This window comes from Daktulosphaira vitifoliae, unplaced genomic scaffold (genome assembly GCF_025091365.1).
Source record: "Daktulosphaira vitifoliae isolate Bord-2020 unplaced genomic scaffold, ASM2509136v1 Scaffold_70, whole genome shotgun sequence".
In the NCBI taxonomy this organism is placed as follows: Eukaryota; Metazoa; Arthropoda; class Insecta; order Hemiptera; family Phylloxeridae; genus Daktulosphaira; species Daktulosphaira vitifoliae.
The window spans coordinates 32,503-46,478 of NW_026099639.1; the positions used below are offsets into that span (position 1 = coordinate 32,503).

Below are 13,976 nucleotides of genomic sequence, written 5' to 3' on the forward strand. Positions count from 1 at the left end.
TGTGATTGGAAGTAATGTACCTTGTTGTGTAATACTTTTGATTATATCAATTATTCGGTGAGATTTCTTTGATAAAGAAATTTGTAGTAATATAATTTGGGCTAAAGAGAATTCTTTCGTTCGAGATTTTTCTCTGATCGTGAAAATTACCAACTTTCTAAAACATTGAAGTTACCAACACATACTAATCTATTACAAACAAGTAGTTTTGTTTTCAAAATATCATGTATATTTTTCATAATTTCTTTAATGTGTGTTTAAACACTTATTACAGTGTTTTCAATCATTGCCTTTTTATTCCTATTATTTTACTTTGAATTTCTTTTTGTTTTGTATGCTAAGAAAATGAACATTACACAAAATAATCATGTTGTTTTTATTTATTATTATAATTTTGATAACCGTAATTATTCACTATATGATTCATGCGGTCAAATTACTACTGATTAACTTTTTAACGGACAGTTTTTTAGTTCTATTACAATTTATTTATTAAAGCACGGCGCTTTTTCGATAAAGTCGTTTTGTTTCATGAATATCACGTGTGCATAACCTTTTTTAGCGCTTGCATATAACTATTCAATACTTGACACGAAATATAATAATTGTTATAAGTAAAATCAGGATAACAGTACTGTTGTTTTTTTAAATGCCACGTGTGTAGATTATGAATAATAAGTTGGCAAGATGGAGAAACAAAATATTGTTTCAATAATTGATCTAGACGACATATTATAATATTATAAATTAATTTACTTAAGACGGACTTTTAAGTCCGTTAAATAGATAAGTGCGATTTGTGCGGTTGACGAAGGCGCCTACGAACTCTATACATTGTCTATTGACATGTCGATAAATAAATTCACGCTTAAACAACTCAAATAAACATAGAATTATAATATTTACAACCCTTTAATAGCTTATAATTTATTTTATAAATGTTATATACACATAAAGCAATAGTAGTGCAACTTTAAGTATATGCGCAATAATATCCGTTGTTTTTTAATTATTTAATTATTAATTTCTGAAAAGTTGCCTTTTAAGTCATTTTTAAAACCTTAAAGATGTTGAAAAGATTTTTAAATAACAATTGTATTTTAAAAACTGCATTTTTATTTATTAAAACTTCGTTTTTAAATGAATGTTTAGTGCTGGACATAATTTTTTTAATAGAAAAACAGTACCCAGGTCAGCCACGATAATATTGAATTACAGTTTTGGTTGTGTCGAAAAAGCAATCTGTTTTATTGAAAATAACATTTGCGGCTAATAACTTTCTTTAAACGAACTCATAAAAATAACAAGTAGTTTACGGTAGCACTCAAATGGATTTTAAGACTTGTGATTTTACTGAGTTGCGTCATAAAAGTGTCATGGTCTGTTGTTTAAAATGAACATAAATAAAAAAGCCTATTGGAAAGAAAAATATATCTCTTAAACTATTTGGGTAAAGTTTTAGGCTTCCAAAATAACTAATTCACTGTCTACAGTACAACCCATTCTTTGGATTCTTATAATTAGTTTTAAACAATTGATCGTTACCACCATTACTGTGTATGTAGAGCAATTTCGCTTCTAATTGGTTCAGGCGATGTGTACAAGATTGTTCTATTGGTTTTAAAATATATTCTTTGTTGAGTTAATTAACTACTAGATATCAAGCATTTAAATTCACACTATACTTTTATTAATAACCTATTCGTTGCGGTGTTCACTACGGTTTTAAATCAGTCACATGTGTTATGATGACACTTCGTTGAGTTATTATTAACTTATAAAAATAATTTCTATTACATGTCATAATTAAATACTAATATTTTTTAACTGTGGAAACACTGACTAGGTTTAGATTTATGATTACTCCTAGAACATCAAGTGTTGTGAATACATTTTAAATAGAAGCACATAGGTCGTTTTATTAATAATCTTACGAGTTTTCGTTATAGCTGTAGAAAGATAAACTAGAGTCGAATAATATGTCATGACGTTGAGCTTTTCCGTTTTTTTTTTTTATGTAGCCTAAGGATATCTTGCTCCAGCAGTGTGAAGGATGTAATAATTATCTTTCGGCATGCGCGTCCCCGAAGGCTCGTGTTGACATAAGTGTACAGAGTACAGTTGACGTGTGTTCAAAGCCAATTAAAATTCTCTGGCTCATTTTCTTGACCTTGTCCTTTCGTTCATCACAAAAGGGTCTGAATATTTTTTCCTCGTATAGTTACATACTCTTATCTTCAGAGTATTCAAAGTGATGACAAAACATCAAAGCAACACTTGAACGTTTTTGTAAAACCAAATTATAAAATTTTGGAATATAAATATAATTAAACAGAATATTAAAAAGATTTCGACTTATGATGATCATTTTTATAGCAGCATAGATATACTAACATAGTAATTTTAATACATGTTCTAGAATGTTATTGTTGAATTATTTCTTTTCGTTCGCTTTTCTAACTAAAATAGGACTTTGATTTTAATAAAAATTAGGTCGAATATTTACGTCAAACCAATACGTTATAATATCATGTATTTGTTGTTCAAATCTCTAATTACGTTATTGATAGTAAAAACGTATCTTTAAATGGATTTTTTTAAAACTGACTTATTTTTTTGGGAACGTTATGAAATTAACAATTGCGATGTTTATTTAAAAAAAAAAACATTTTTGGAATTGTTATAGGCCATAAATAACATTTAAAGTTTATTATCTCGATGATAGAGTGAAATACTTTAAAATGGATATCATAGTACGAACCCAATGCGGATGCCAATAAGTGAAATATTTTCTATGATTACCGAGTTTAAATGAACAAAACCAAGTTTAGCTAAGAATAAAATATAATAACGTCTTTCACATTTTCAGTCACAACTACTTATTTCTATATACATCACGTGTACACACACCGGTTTAGAGCGAATCTTGTCCCCACGTATATGGCCAATGCCTTTTACGGGGGTCTCGTTGCCTCCTGTTAGACGCTCACACACGGAGAAAAACGGTTGTCGTACGCCGGCGACCTCTTTTCGTACAGACCTTAGCCATTGTCGATCCAAAGCTGCCATCGGACGTTCCATCATAGAAAAACCAGCAACGTCCGCTTTTCAAGTCCTCTTGCGGCGGCTTCATGTGAAATATGCGCGATTCGAAGAAAACGACTTATATGGAATACAAGTCATACGCGTCTGGCTATATTTCTATGACGCCATTATTATCGTTATGCCTATCCATTACCATTGACGTCCAGCAGTCGTCCGTCTCTGTTAGTTAAGGCCATGTTGCTTTTGATAAAGTCCCCACAATCCGGAGCAACACGGAAGCGAAACCCTCTCACGAGAATACAAATGGGAAGAGTCCGTAGGCAAAGTCACGTATTGACTTCTCTTCTCCGAACAGTGGCCTGCGGATCCGGCATTACTATACTTAGTGCATTGCGTTTGATCGACTTGAATGGATCAGAAACTACTTGGACTGTTAGGCCAGTTAATAGCCACGGCTTGGTTTCCGAGTTGTTAAACGGGTCTAAGGTCATCTTGCCATAATTTTAGAGTATTTGCTCTCCGCTAATGAATTAGGTTTGGCCAATAAAATTTATTTCATTCGCATTTATGCAGTTTTCAAGAAAAAATGCGAAAAACGGTGTCATTAAAAACATTTTAATGATTAATCCAACCGTGTTTTACGATTATGATTTCGGAGAATACAATGATATACAGACATATCTTAATCTATTAGATAATAAAACACGAAATAGTTATTATTTGTGAGTAACGGGTTGTCTCTTTTTACTAAAGGAATACAATCGAGCGTCCAATGTTGTAATTGTTTATATTAACCAATGTCCTCAAATATTATGGCCAACGACCGCTTGCAATGAATCTTGAAAAATAGATAAACGTGTCCAGAAATTTCATATTTTATTATTTGAATAAAATATTGTGTTGGGTATATTTTTCATAAAAAAAATAAATAAATAGTGCATGTGGAACGAGTATCGCTCCCCGATCGACTTTGACGTTGTACCTAACAGTTTAGCGATTCGTTTCGGGCACGTACTTGTCTGCAGATTTTTGTTATTGTTGTATTTTTTAACGGAAATTTACGTGATCGCTTTTCAGCGCGCATGGAACTAGCATTATGGCTAGTATTTAACATAACGTTAGACCAGGCATGTGGTTTTTTCATCATTTCTCTTGCTATATTACTAATGGGTTTCTTTTGGACAACGAATGGAGTATGGAATATAAAAATGTAAATAAAACATGGAACTTTTTATGGTCACCTGTTACGATGATCATGGATGCGGCCATTAGATACAGCCAACTACAGTCCACGGTCGCAAAATTTTAAAAATACATAATATATACTCTTAAAATGTTTTCATTAAATACCTAAAATGTTAACATTTTAGGTATTTAATGAAAACTCAATACTTATTTTTCCGTAGTTCATTAATGTATATAGGTACATTAATACAATAGGTACATTAATACAATAGGTACATTGTACGTGCATAACTTTGGTTCATTTGACCTGATGAAGAAACAGGAGGAGATGTTTCGGGTGGCAGTATACTTTCGTGTTACTAAAATTATTTTAGCTAACGAGCTTCGTGACTTTGTTTCGTTTTACCAATAAAACAAAATCTTATTGTCATCGTGTATATTTTGATTAATTCTTGATCGTTGTCGTGCGACACGTTTATTTCTTATGTAAACGGCCACAGTCATGAAAATGATGTGCATCTTGTGTCACTATTCGTATTTGAAGGATTGTCCTCTTAATATCGTTTGAGACGTTCATTATGGAATGTGACAAAATATATCGTGATCGTATTACTCATAAATGCTTTAAGGACTTATGCAAATCTTAAAATTGTCTTCGTTGTTCTTATTTTACAAGTGATCGATTTAAATTCAATGTGAATTTAAAATATTTCGTAATTCCACCATTGCTCTATAAAGCAAAATAAATAATTATTTCAATTTTTATATTCATTATTATGGTTTTCATTTATATGTTTTTCTTATTTATTATAATATGAATTACGTATTGCATTATGCATATTTCATTGTTGATCAACCTGAATAAATAAACAGCCTATCTTTATGAGCTGTATAATTATCGAAACAATAGTTTTATTTTTTTTTTGTAATAAAATATAGTTGCCGTGTAGTAATTATTGGAAATTAAATAAGTCATTACAGGAATATTAGAACTTTGTTCCCTACGCAAAATGTGTAAATCATAAACAAATAACGCAATATTATCGATGTAATGAGTTAATCATTATTATCATTTTAAGTTTATTGTAAGTAGAAATGCCTATACTAAAACCGACGCGTGTACTGAGCACTTATTGGCAGCTAAATTGACCTTTGATCTTTTAAAGAGTATTACTGTATATTCTGATATAAATTATGATTATTGATATTTATTAACGATAACTAACTACGTCACTATCATAAAGTTGTTGAACTTACTATTCATAAAAGATGAGTTATTTGTTTTTATATTAACCACAAGAAGAGATCATCCTAGGTCTATAGTTCTTGCTTTATTCAGTATTTTTTTTTTGTTTTTCAATAATAAATTTCTTTTTTCTACGCTTAAATTATAACAAACATTAATGTTTTGTTAGTAATGTCGTCAAGTCTTCTAGTGCAGTGATCGCAGCGTGAAATACCACGAAGGTCTTACATAATGTCTATAATAGTATCAAAAACAAAAAAATTATTTATAAAAGCATAATGATCATCCATAAAGCGGACGATGAGAGTTTTTAATGGAATTTCAATGTTTCATTTTATCTGATGCTTATTCGACCCATTGTTGTCTTTCGTGGAGTCACCTCAACACATACACTCCATACTACGTGTTATGTTCTATCTAAGATAGATGAGTCTGCGGGTGGGCGAAAAACTGTACTAACACCAAGTGCTGTTGACTCCCACAACGTTTGATTGTGATAATATTATTGAAAACACACTTCGAGTGAATTTTCTTTATTTGATCGATCGTCAAGTTCGAGTTATTTATCATTTATCGTTGTTCATTATTACCCGGTGGTACTCGCGTATCTTGGATCAAATATTGTAAATACAATCGGACATAATGTATCGGAATCGTTTTTCTTCTCAAACTTAGTCTGAGGTCAAATGGAACTTTTCTTGGCATGACATGCGGCGACGGTATTTTGATCTTTTGACACAATATCGTAAACTACAACAAGCTGACCTTATGCAGTACTGCTACATTTAAGAAACCGTGTCAATTAAATTATAGTTATTACAGTACTGCCTACTCTTAAAATTTACTGAAATTCTGGAACATGGATTTACGTTTGTAATAATATGCTTAAGGGACGATGAGACTATTGAGTTATGTTCGTGAAGAGACGAGAAAATTATACGTAACAAACAATGTCGGACGGCTATTGTTTCAAATCGTGTGGTTGTCTCCATGATAATAATATTTTGTGCGTGGGCAATTAAAAACTAAGAAAAAAACATGGAGAAATATTGTCATATCCTGGCTGATGTTGGCACGTACCAATTAATTCCAGATGTTCGTTGTGTTATATGAGTTGCATGCTCTTTTCTCTATACCAAGTGGTCTATAAAAACGCACGCGTTACAATACAGGTGAACAATACGTTTGAATGATCAGAAGAAGTTTATGGCTCCTGTCAGACCAGGAATATTATTTCCATCAGACTAAATACATTTTTTTTCTGCTGTTTTTATATCGTCATTATTCTCAGGTAAAGTCCAATAACACGGTATGACATGTCTCAGATGTTGTCAGATATATCTTATTCATAAAAAAGGATTAGAATATGGACTTCATACATTTTTTTAAGTGAATACTAATTTTAGGGTTGGTTTTTACTGGTTATTATAATTTTATTGATTAAAATGAAGGGTTGNATGGATATTATTATTTTATTGATTAAAATGAAGGGTTGGTTAGTTATTTTTTTGAAAATAACAACTCGAGAAACTTATTAGAAATTATTTGTTACTATCAACACATCTGTTGTTCAATGAATTTTTTTCCGTAGCTACTTGCATTTACTAAATAGGTATTGGTATTTTTATTATATTGTTCTCGTTAAAATATGGCATCTAGACTTGAGCGTTTAACACGAGTGAAATCTAGATTGTTCTTAGACTCATTTCTCATAACGAGCAAACCTGTCAACTAGAGGTCAACAAAACAATGATGTATTGGGTCTGGCGCAGTAAACGTCAAAATTATAAAATTGTTAATACTGGAAAATTCAACTACCGATGTTGTTTACAACACAAAGAGTGGGATGCTATGAAAAACAAAAATTATACGCCCTCTGTCAGGTAATCCGAATTTTTTTTGGCAACCGGTTCAAATGAAAATAAAAAGTACAAATACCCACTGGCTAGTAATATTGAATTTCACTACACCAGACAACAGCAGCTGCTGTCGAAGAGAAATATTCATAGCACTCCTATATAATTTTATGCTAAAATTTACAGATGACATTTTGCATCTAATTTTCCGGGAAACCACCAATTAAAATAAATCATTTTTTGTCACCTATATAATTATGATAATTAATCCATCATCTCATTGTCGCTACTACTGTTGTTATTTATAAATAGCAATTAAATATTTTTATACAGTAAAACTAAGATGTACGCTCCAGAGAATTATGACTCGTGTGTTTTAAGTTTCCAATAAACTTAATACACTTTGAATTATTCAGTTACATGATTAATTAAATACAAATGTTCATTAAATTAACGGCTGTTTCAAATAAACAGTAAAAATTATAACTTACGACTGTATGAAATCGACGTTATTTTGTCATATTACTTAATAATTTTAAATCGGATCATTCAAATTATAAATTAAAAAAAAAGTTTAACTATTGTAATTTATTACTGGTTTTCGAAAATTGTCTTTTCTCTATAAATTGTATTGCATCTTAGCGAGCTTTATAAAATTTAAATTTCAATACTATTAGAATTATTTAATAAGAAAAAATTAACAATAAATCAAAAGATGTACTGTAGAAACGTTTCTTATTAGTCAAAAGTGAATTCAACGCCAATTTGTACAACTGTTATTAAAACCTTACCGTAGTAGTTTAAAGAGATCTCTTTCCGGAACATGTAACAAACGTTATTTTTATGTATATAATTTTATAGCTGCTGTTGTATCTACTTAAAATAATTGTGTACTATCGTCAATCCATTCACTTGTATGATAAAGTCAAGAATAATCCGCGGACGACGCACCTTTTTTGTGAAGTACTAGGAACGTATAAAATACAGTACTCACGTAGGCTGCTGGAAAAAATACAAATATTTTTGTTGATTTGCTCATACGAAATCTTGCAACATATTAGGCGTTGGTCATATAGGTGCAAACTGCATTATTAAATTTGACCTTTTATAATGAAAGCTGTGTTGCTTACTAGTAATGATTTTTGTTTAATTTTTGATAAAGATTTTTCAAGATTCCAGGAGTTGACATTAGCGAGTAATGGGATTTGTACACATTAAGTGTGCGATAATTTAATTAGATTAATTGTTCCATCCTAAAGCAATACATATTTGTAATTACCATGTATTATTAATTATGTTTAACATTATGAACTTATGTTACAAATTACCTTAACAAACCTGTCTTAAAAGGGCATTTTGTATATCGAGGAAACTTTATTTTTAGACTCCCTTTCATTAGTAAATAAATAAAAATGTTTTTGATGCTTAAAAAAGCATTTCCGTTTGTAATAACACAGGACACACTGTTACTACTCTCAAATAATAGGGTTGATCAGCTTCAAGTGCAAAAGGCATGTGTAAACCAAATGTAATATGTATAATCAGTTAAGTTTTTCTCTACTAATCTGTTTTAAAAAATAATGAAAAGCCAAGTTCTATAGCGGCTGTTTGTTTTCCTCCACCTGGATTATTTTTTATTTCCGTGGTTAGGGGCTGCAGATGGTTTAAATCCGACCAGCATCGACGCCTACGTATACATTTTACTAGGTCCCATTTCGAATTCATTAGGAATCGACGCGACGGTAAAATTTTTCATCCTATGTGGCAATTATCGGGGCGGTTAAGCTGTTTATTGTTGGCTCATCTGGAACGATAAAAGAAAATTATTGTTTCTCATTTATAGGCGTATTCGATTATGTTAAATTACATTTAATACGCATCCAACATATGGTGACTTTTCGTTGATGTTTCTACCACCACGTGATTTCTTTACACCACAGCGATAAATGCTGAGTATGTACCATTATTATTTGTCGATAAATCTATAAAAAAATGAATACATGTTTATGTAAACCAGTTTGCTTGGTGTGATTTCTTTCTGTTTGCACCTACGCGATGGCGCCTAGCTGGTCAACCCGTAATTGTCGGCGCCGTTTGGAATTTCTTTAATTACTTGTCTGAGGCAAAATTCGGGTGTATTATTTTGGAAGTTTCAGACGTATTTTTTCGTGAAAAATTTATTGCCGTTGTCGTGAGAGTTGTTAGTTTGAAAGGAAAAAGTACAACATAAGTTAAACGCACATATGTTGACGGCTTTATTCGTCCTTGCCGTATATTCTTTCATTTCATCAAACCATTTTGCTTGTAAAAATATTTTAAATAACACACTTAATATAAAGCAGCAGACGAGGTCATGAGTATATATTTTTTTTATCAACAGAGATAACTTATACCGCCTGGACCTGGACGGTTTAAAGAAAATTGAAGCGACTCGATGGCCGGCTACAGAAGATAAGGTACAACTTTGTTTGATAAAAGGCCAAAGCGTAGATGATTGTCGTAATTACGTTAAGGTGCTTTTGGCAACTGGTAAAAAGTTGTTCGTATGTGGTACTGGAGCTTTTTCACCCCAATGCACGTGGCGAGAGGTAATTCATAGCACAATATGCAAATAAATACAACCTATTACTTGAAAATTTATATTTTATTTATTTATAAAATTAAAATATTTCTCTTGTAGATGGAAAATGCTACTAATATCATTGAAGCAGTTCGAGGTGTAGGTAAATGCCCGTACAGTCCCTTATCAAATATTACAGCGATGATAACTCTAAACGGTCAATACTTTGCCGGTAGTCCAATGGACTTTTCAGGCGCGGACTCAGCTATAGTACGAGATTTGGGTGCTACATATTTGCGCACCAAAAACTATGACTCCAAGTGGCTGAATGAACCGCAATTTGTCGGATCATTCGAGACGGACGCCTACGTTTACTTTTTGTTCAGAGAGAGTGCTGTGGAGTACATTAACTGTGGTAAAGTACGTAATTCCTTAGCAATATTTTTTACTTTATTTTTGTATGCAAAGTTGAAACAACCGCTCGCGTAGGTATCGTTGTCACTATTGAAACATATGGTCGTACATAATTGACAAGTCAAAGACTGTATAGTGTAAGGTAATTGTATTTTATCAATAATGAATCTCTTTAAACCATATGGTTTCTTTATTTAAAATATAAAATAAAGGAAGCTTCGATTATATTACGCGATATTATTAAAACGATTTTTTTCAAATTAATTAACTAATCAATTAATGTAATGTTAAGATTAAACGATAACGATAAACGAATATGTTATTTGGGATAGCTCTATACTGTAATAAATATCTGTGCTAGTGACAATTGTACTTACGATTTATTTATTTTTTTTTATTAAGATTTTAAATGTAAACAATTAGTTATGGTACATTTCTTTGTTAATTTAGAGGGTTTATTCGAGAATAGCAAGAGTATGTAAGAATGATGTAGGAGGACAAACTATGATGCGTGATAATTGGACGACATTTGTGAAAGCTCGTCTGAATTGTTCCCTTCCCGGCGAATATCCTTTTTATTTTGACGAAATTCAGGGTATGACTTACCTACCGGATGAAGGATTAGTGTATGCTACGTTTACAACACCAAGGTAATTACATATTTAAAAAATGTGCTCTACAATCATCAGAGAACTAATGTTACGATTAAATTGTTTAATGTAGTAATGGAATTGCCGGCTCAGCAGTGTGCAGTTTTAGTTTAACTGCTATTAATGCCGCCTTTAATGGTCCATTTAAACACCAAGCGACAGTCGATTCAGAATGGGCTCGGTATACTCCTCCAAACCACCAACCTAATCATGGTCAATGTCAAAGACAAGACCCTAATCAAATACTCGATTCTTCTAGGTAATTAAAAATTATAATTTTAAATATGGTTTAAAAAATTAACAATGACAGACAAACTGTAATACTTTTGATTTTATTACTTATAGTATTTATGTATTATTAAAGGTATCAATTAATGGATAATGCAGTTCAACCTACAACATTAGAACCATTATATTATAAACCATTGGAAATTTTAACACAAATTGCTGTAGACGTTGTGGCAACTAAACCACATGGCACATTAAAAGTTTTATACTTAGCAACTTCATCAGGGACAATAAAAAAAATTACTATTTTACCCAAAACGTCTGTAACGTGTACTTTAGAAGAATGGAATCTATTTCCCGAAGGTTTTGGTTCTCAAATAATGGCCTTGCATTTTATAAAAGTCACTGTACGTTTGTTTTCACCTTTGATAAATAATAAAAAAAAATTATTATGACTATTCGTATTATTATTATATGATTCAATGAACTTTTTCTGTATAGGAATCCATATATGTCGGAACTAAAGATCGAGTTCTTAAGATACCAGCTCAACATTGTGGAAGACACAGAAGCAAGGAAGCGTGTATGAACGCAATGGATCCCTATTGTGGATGGAATGAACACGTTGATAAATGCCAACCTCCTACAAATGGTAATATACTGGAACATAGTTGGAGGCAAGACGTTACTAAGTGTCCAGATCGTTCAAGACCTGTAGATGGAGGGTGGTCTAGTTGGTCAGCTTGGTCACAATGCATACAAAATATCAACGGCAAAGACTCTGCAGACCAATGTTTATGTTCTAGTAGGTCGTGCAACAATCCTGAACCTAAGTTTGGTGGAGCTGATTGCCAAGGATCAACAATTCAAGTATAATAAATTATTTATATGATTAAATAAATTGATAAAATATTGATACAATAGTTTTAATCTTTAAGTAAAAAAAATTATCTAATTAAAGTTAATCAGAAATCGAATTTTATAATCATGACTGAAGTAGTGATTTTACTCGTAAGATACAATACATTAACAATTGCATTTTATATCAATCGATCTATAAAAAAAAGAATAATCGAAGAAAATTATTTTTTATTTGCGTGTAAAATTTTTAGTTAATACTCATTACTGCGAATAAAATATAAAAACAAGTTTTACCTTTGAACATAACTAACATTATTTACTTTTAATAATCGTACCAAGTAATCAAAGACATATTGTTCAACACGCACATATAAACCATGTGCACTTCATAGTAAATAAAAATAGGAGGTTATGGTTTTTTTGTTTACTATAATATAAAAATGTACTATTTAATTACTACCTCTTAATGAGTTGTGTGTTAGAATATTTAATAAAAGTAAAGTAACTTTTACATATATTTTAGATTTTTAAAAAAAAACATGAACTACAATTAAGTTGTCATGATAAAATGAAACATTGGTGTGGATATGTGTTACAGAATCCTTTTTTCATTTACATGTTATAAATATTTAATAATTTTTTATGTTTCAGGTAACAAATTGTACTGTTCATGGACAATGGTCTAGTTGGTCAGATTGGTCAGCGTGCACGCAAAGCTGTGGATCCGCTGTGAAAGTAAGAAAAAGGACATGTGGTAACCCTGCGCCAGCGTTTGGCGGCCGTGTTTGTGTGGGACGTGATACGGAGGAAATATTTTGCCATTCAAATCCACCTTGTCCAGGTATGTACATTTTAAACCTACGTGAATAATTTGAAAATTAAATTATTAATTAAAATTTTCAAATATGATTTAATCAAAAATTGTAGTATAATTTAAAATTAAAAATATATTTGAAATATGGAACTTGAACTAAAAAATATATTATTGAAAAGCGCATTTTAGGACACAATGTACCACATGACTATGTTAACTATGTCCATTATTACCAATAAAATTAACAATTATTGTTAATTTTATTGAATTACAAAAAAAGATAAATGAAAAGCATTTTTAATAATACATTCATTTATTCTACAGTTTTGCCACCAATTATAAAAGAACCTAGTTGGAGTTCTTGGGGACCTTGGAGTAAATGTTCGGCAAAATGTGGAGGTGGTTTTCGACAAAGATCTAGATATTGTAACAACCCATCTCCTCGAGAAGGACAAGATTGTAGTGGGTGCTCTGAAGAATATGAACTTTGCAATCAAAAACCATGTGTCGAAAGTAAAAAGGTATCATCTTGGACTCCATGGATATCTACAGGAAATAGCACCCATAAGAGATTTAGGTTTTCATGTCGAACTCAACAAGACCAGACCTCAATTAGTATTATCCAAGATAAAGAAGAAAGCAAACTTTGTCAAGATGGAGCATGTCATCGATTAGGTTTGTCAAATTATTTCATAGATTTGTATTTTTAACTTTGATTTATTCAATGTATCAATTTGTTATTAGTTGTATACATATTCATAATTTTTTTATAAATGTATATACTTCAGATCAAGTATCAGATTTAGAAGAGTCCTNTTTTTTATAAATGTATATACTTCAGATCAAGTATCAGATTTAGAAGAGTCCTGGTCTGAGTGGTCAAACTGGAGCTCTTGTTCATCTGAATGTGGAGGTGGTAATCAAATAAAAACTAGAACATGTGAAGGTTCATCTGAAAACTGTGAAGGACCCACTAAGTTAACTAGACCGTGTAATACACAAAAATGCAAAGGTAATTTGATAAAAATACTTAATTTAACCTCTTTAAGTTTTCTATAATATAATGCTATTTTTAGGTGAGTGGAGTTGTTGGACTGATTATGGTGAATGCTCAGTT

At 31.2% G+C, this 13,976-nt stretch overlaps 1 protein-coding gene across 1 annotated transcript in view; it reads left to right on the forward strand.

Moving 5' to 3' along the window:
* Window positions 1-13,976, forward strand: part of LOC126908994 (semaphorin-5A-like) — a gene marked incomplete at its 3' end in the record, with an annotated part of 33,874 nt that extends 19,898 nt beyond the window's left edge. The window contains 10 exon segments of the mRNA XM_050691354.1: window positions 9,713-9,920; window positions 10,013-10,312; window positions 10,757-10,956; window positions 11,030-11,215; window positions 11,321-11,591; window positions 11,686-12,054; window positions 12,697-12,886; window positions 13,184-13,534; window positions 13,701-13,871; window positions 13,936-13,976. Coding sequence (XP_050547311.1) covers window positions 9,713-9,920; window positions 10,013-10,312; window positions 10,757-10,956; window positions 11,030-11,215; window positions 11,321-11,591; window positions 11,686-12,054; window positions 12,697-12,886; window positions 13,184-13,534; window positions 13,701-13,871; window positions 13,936-13,976 — 2,287 coding nt within the window.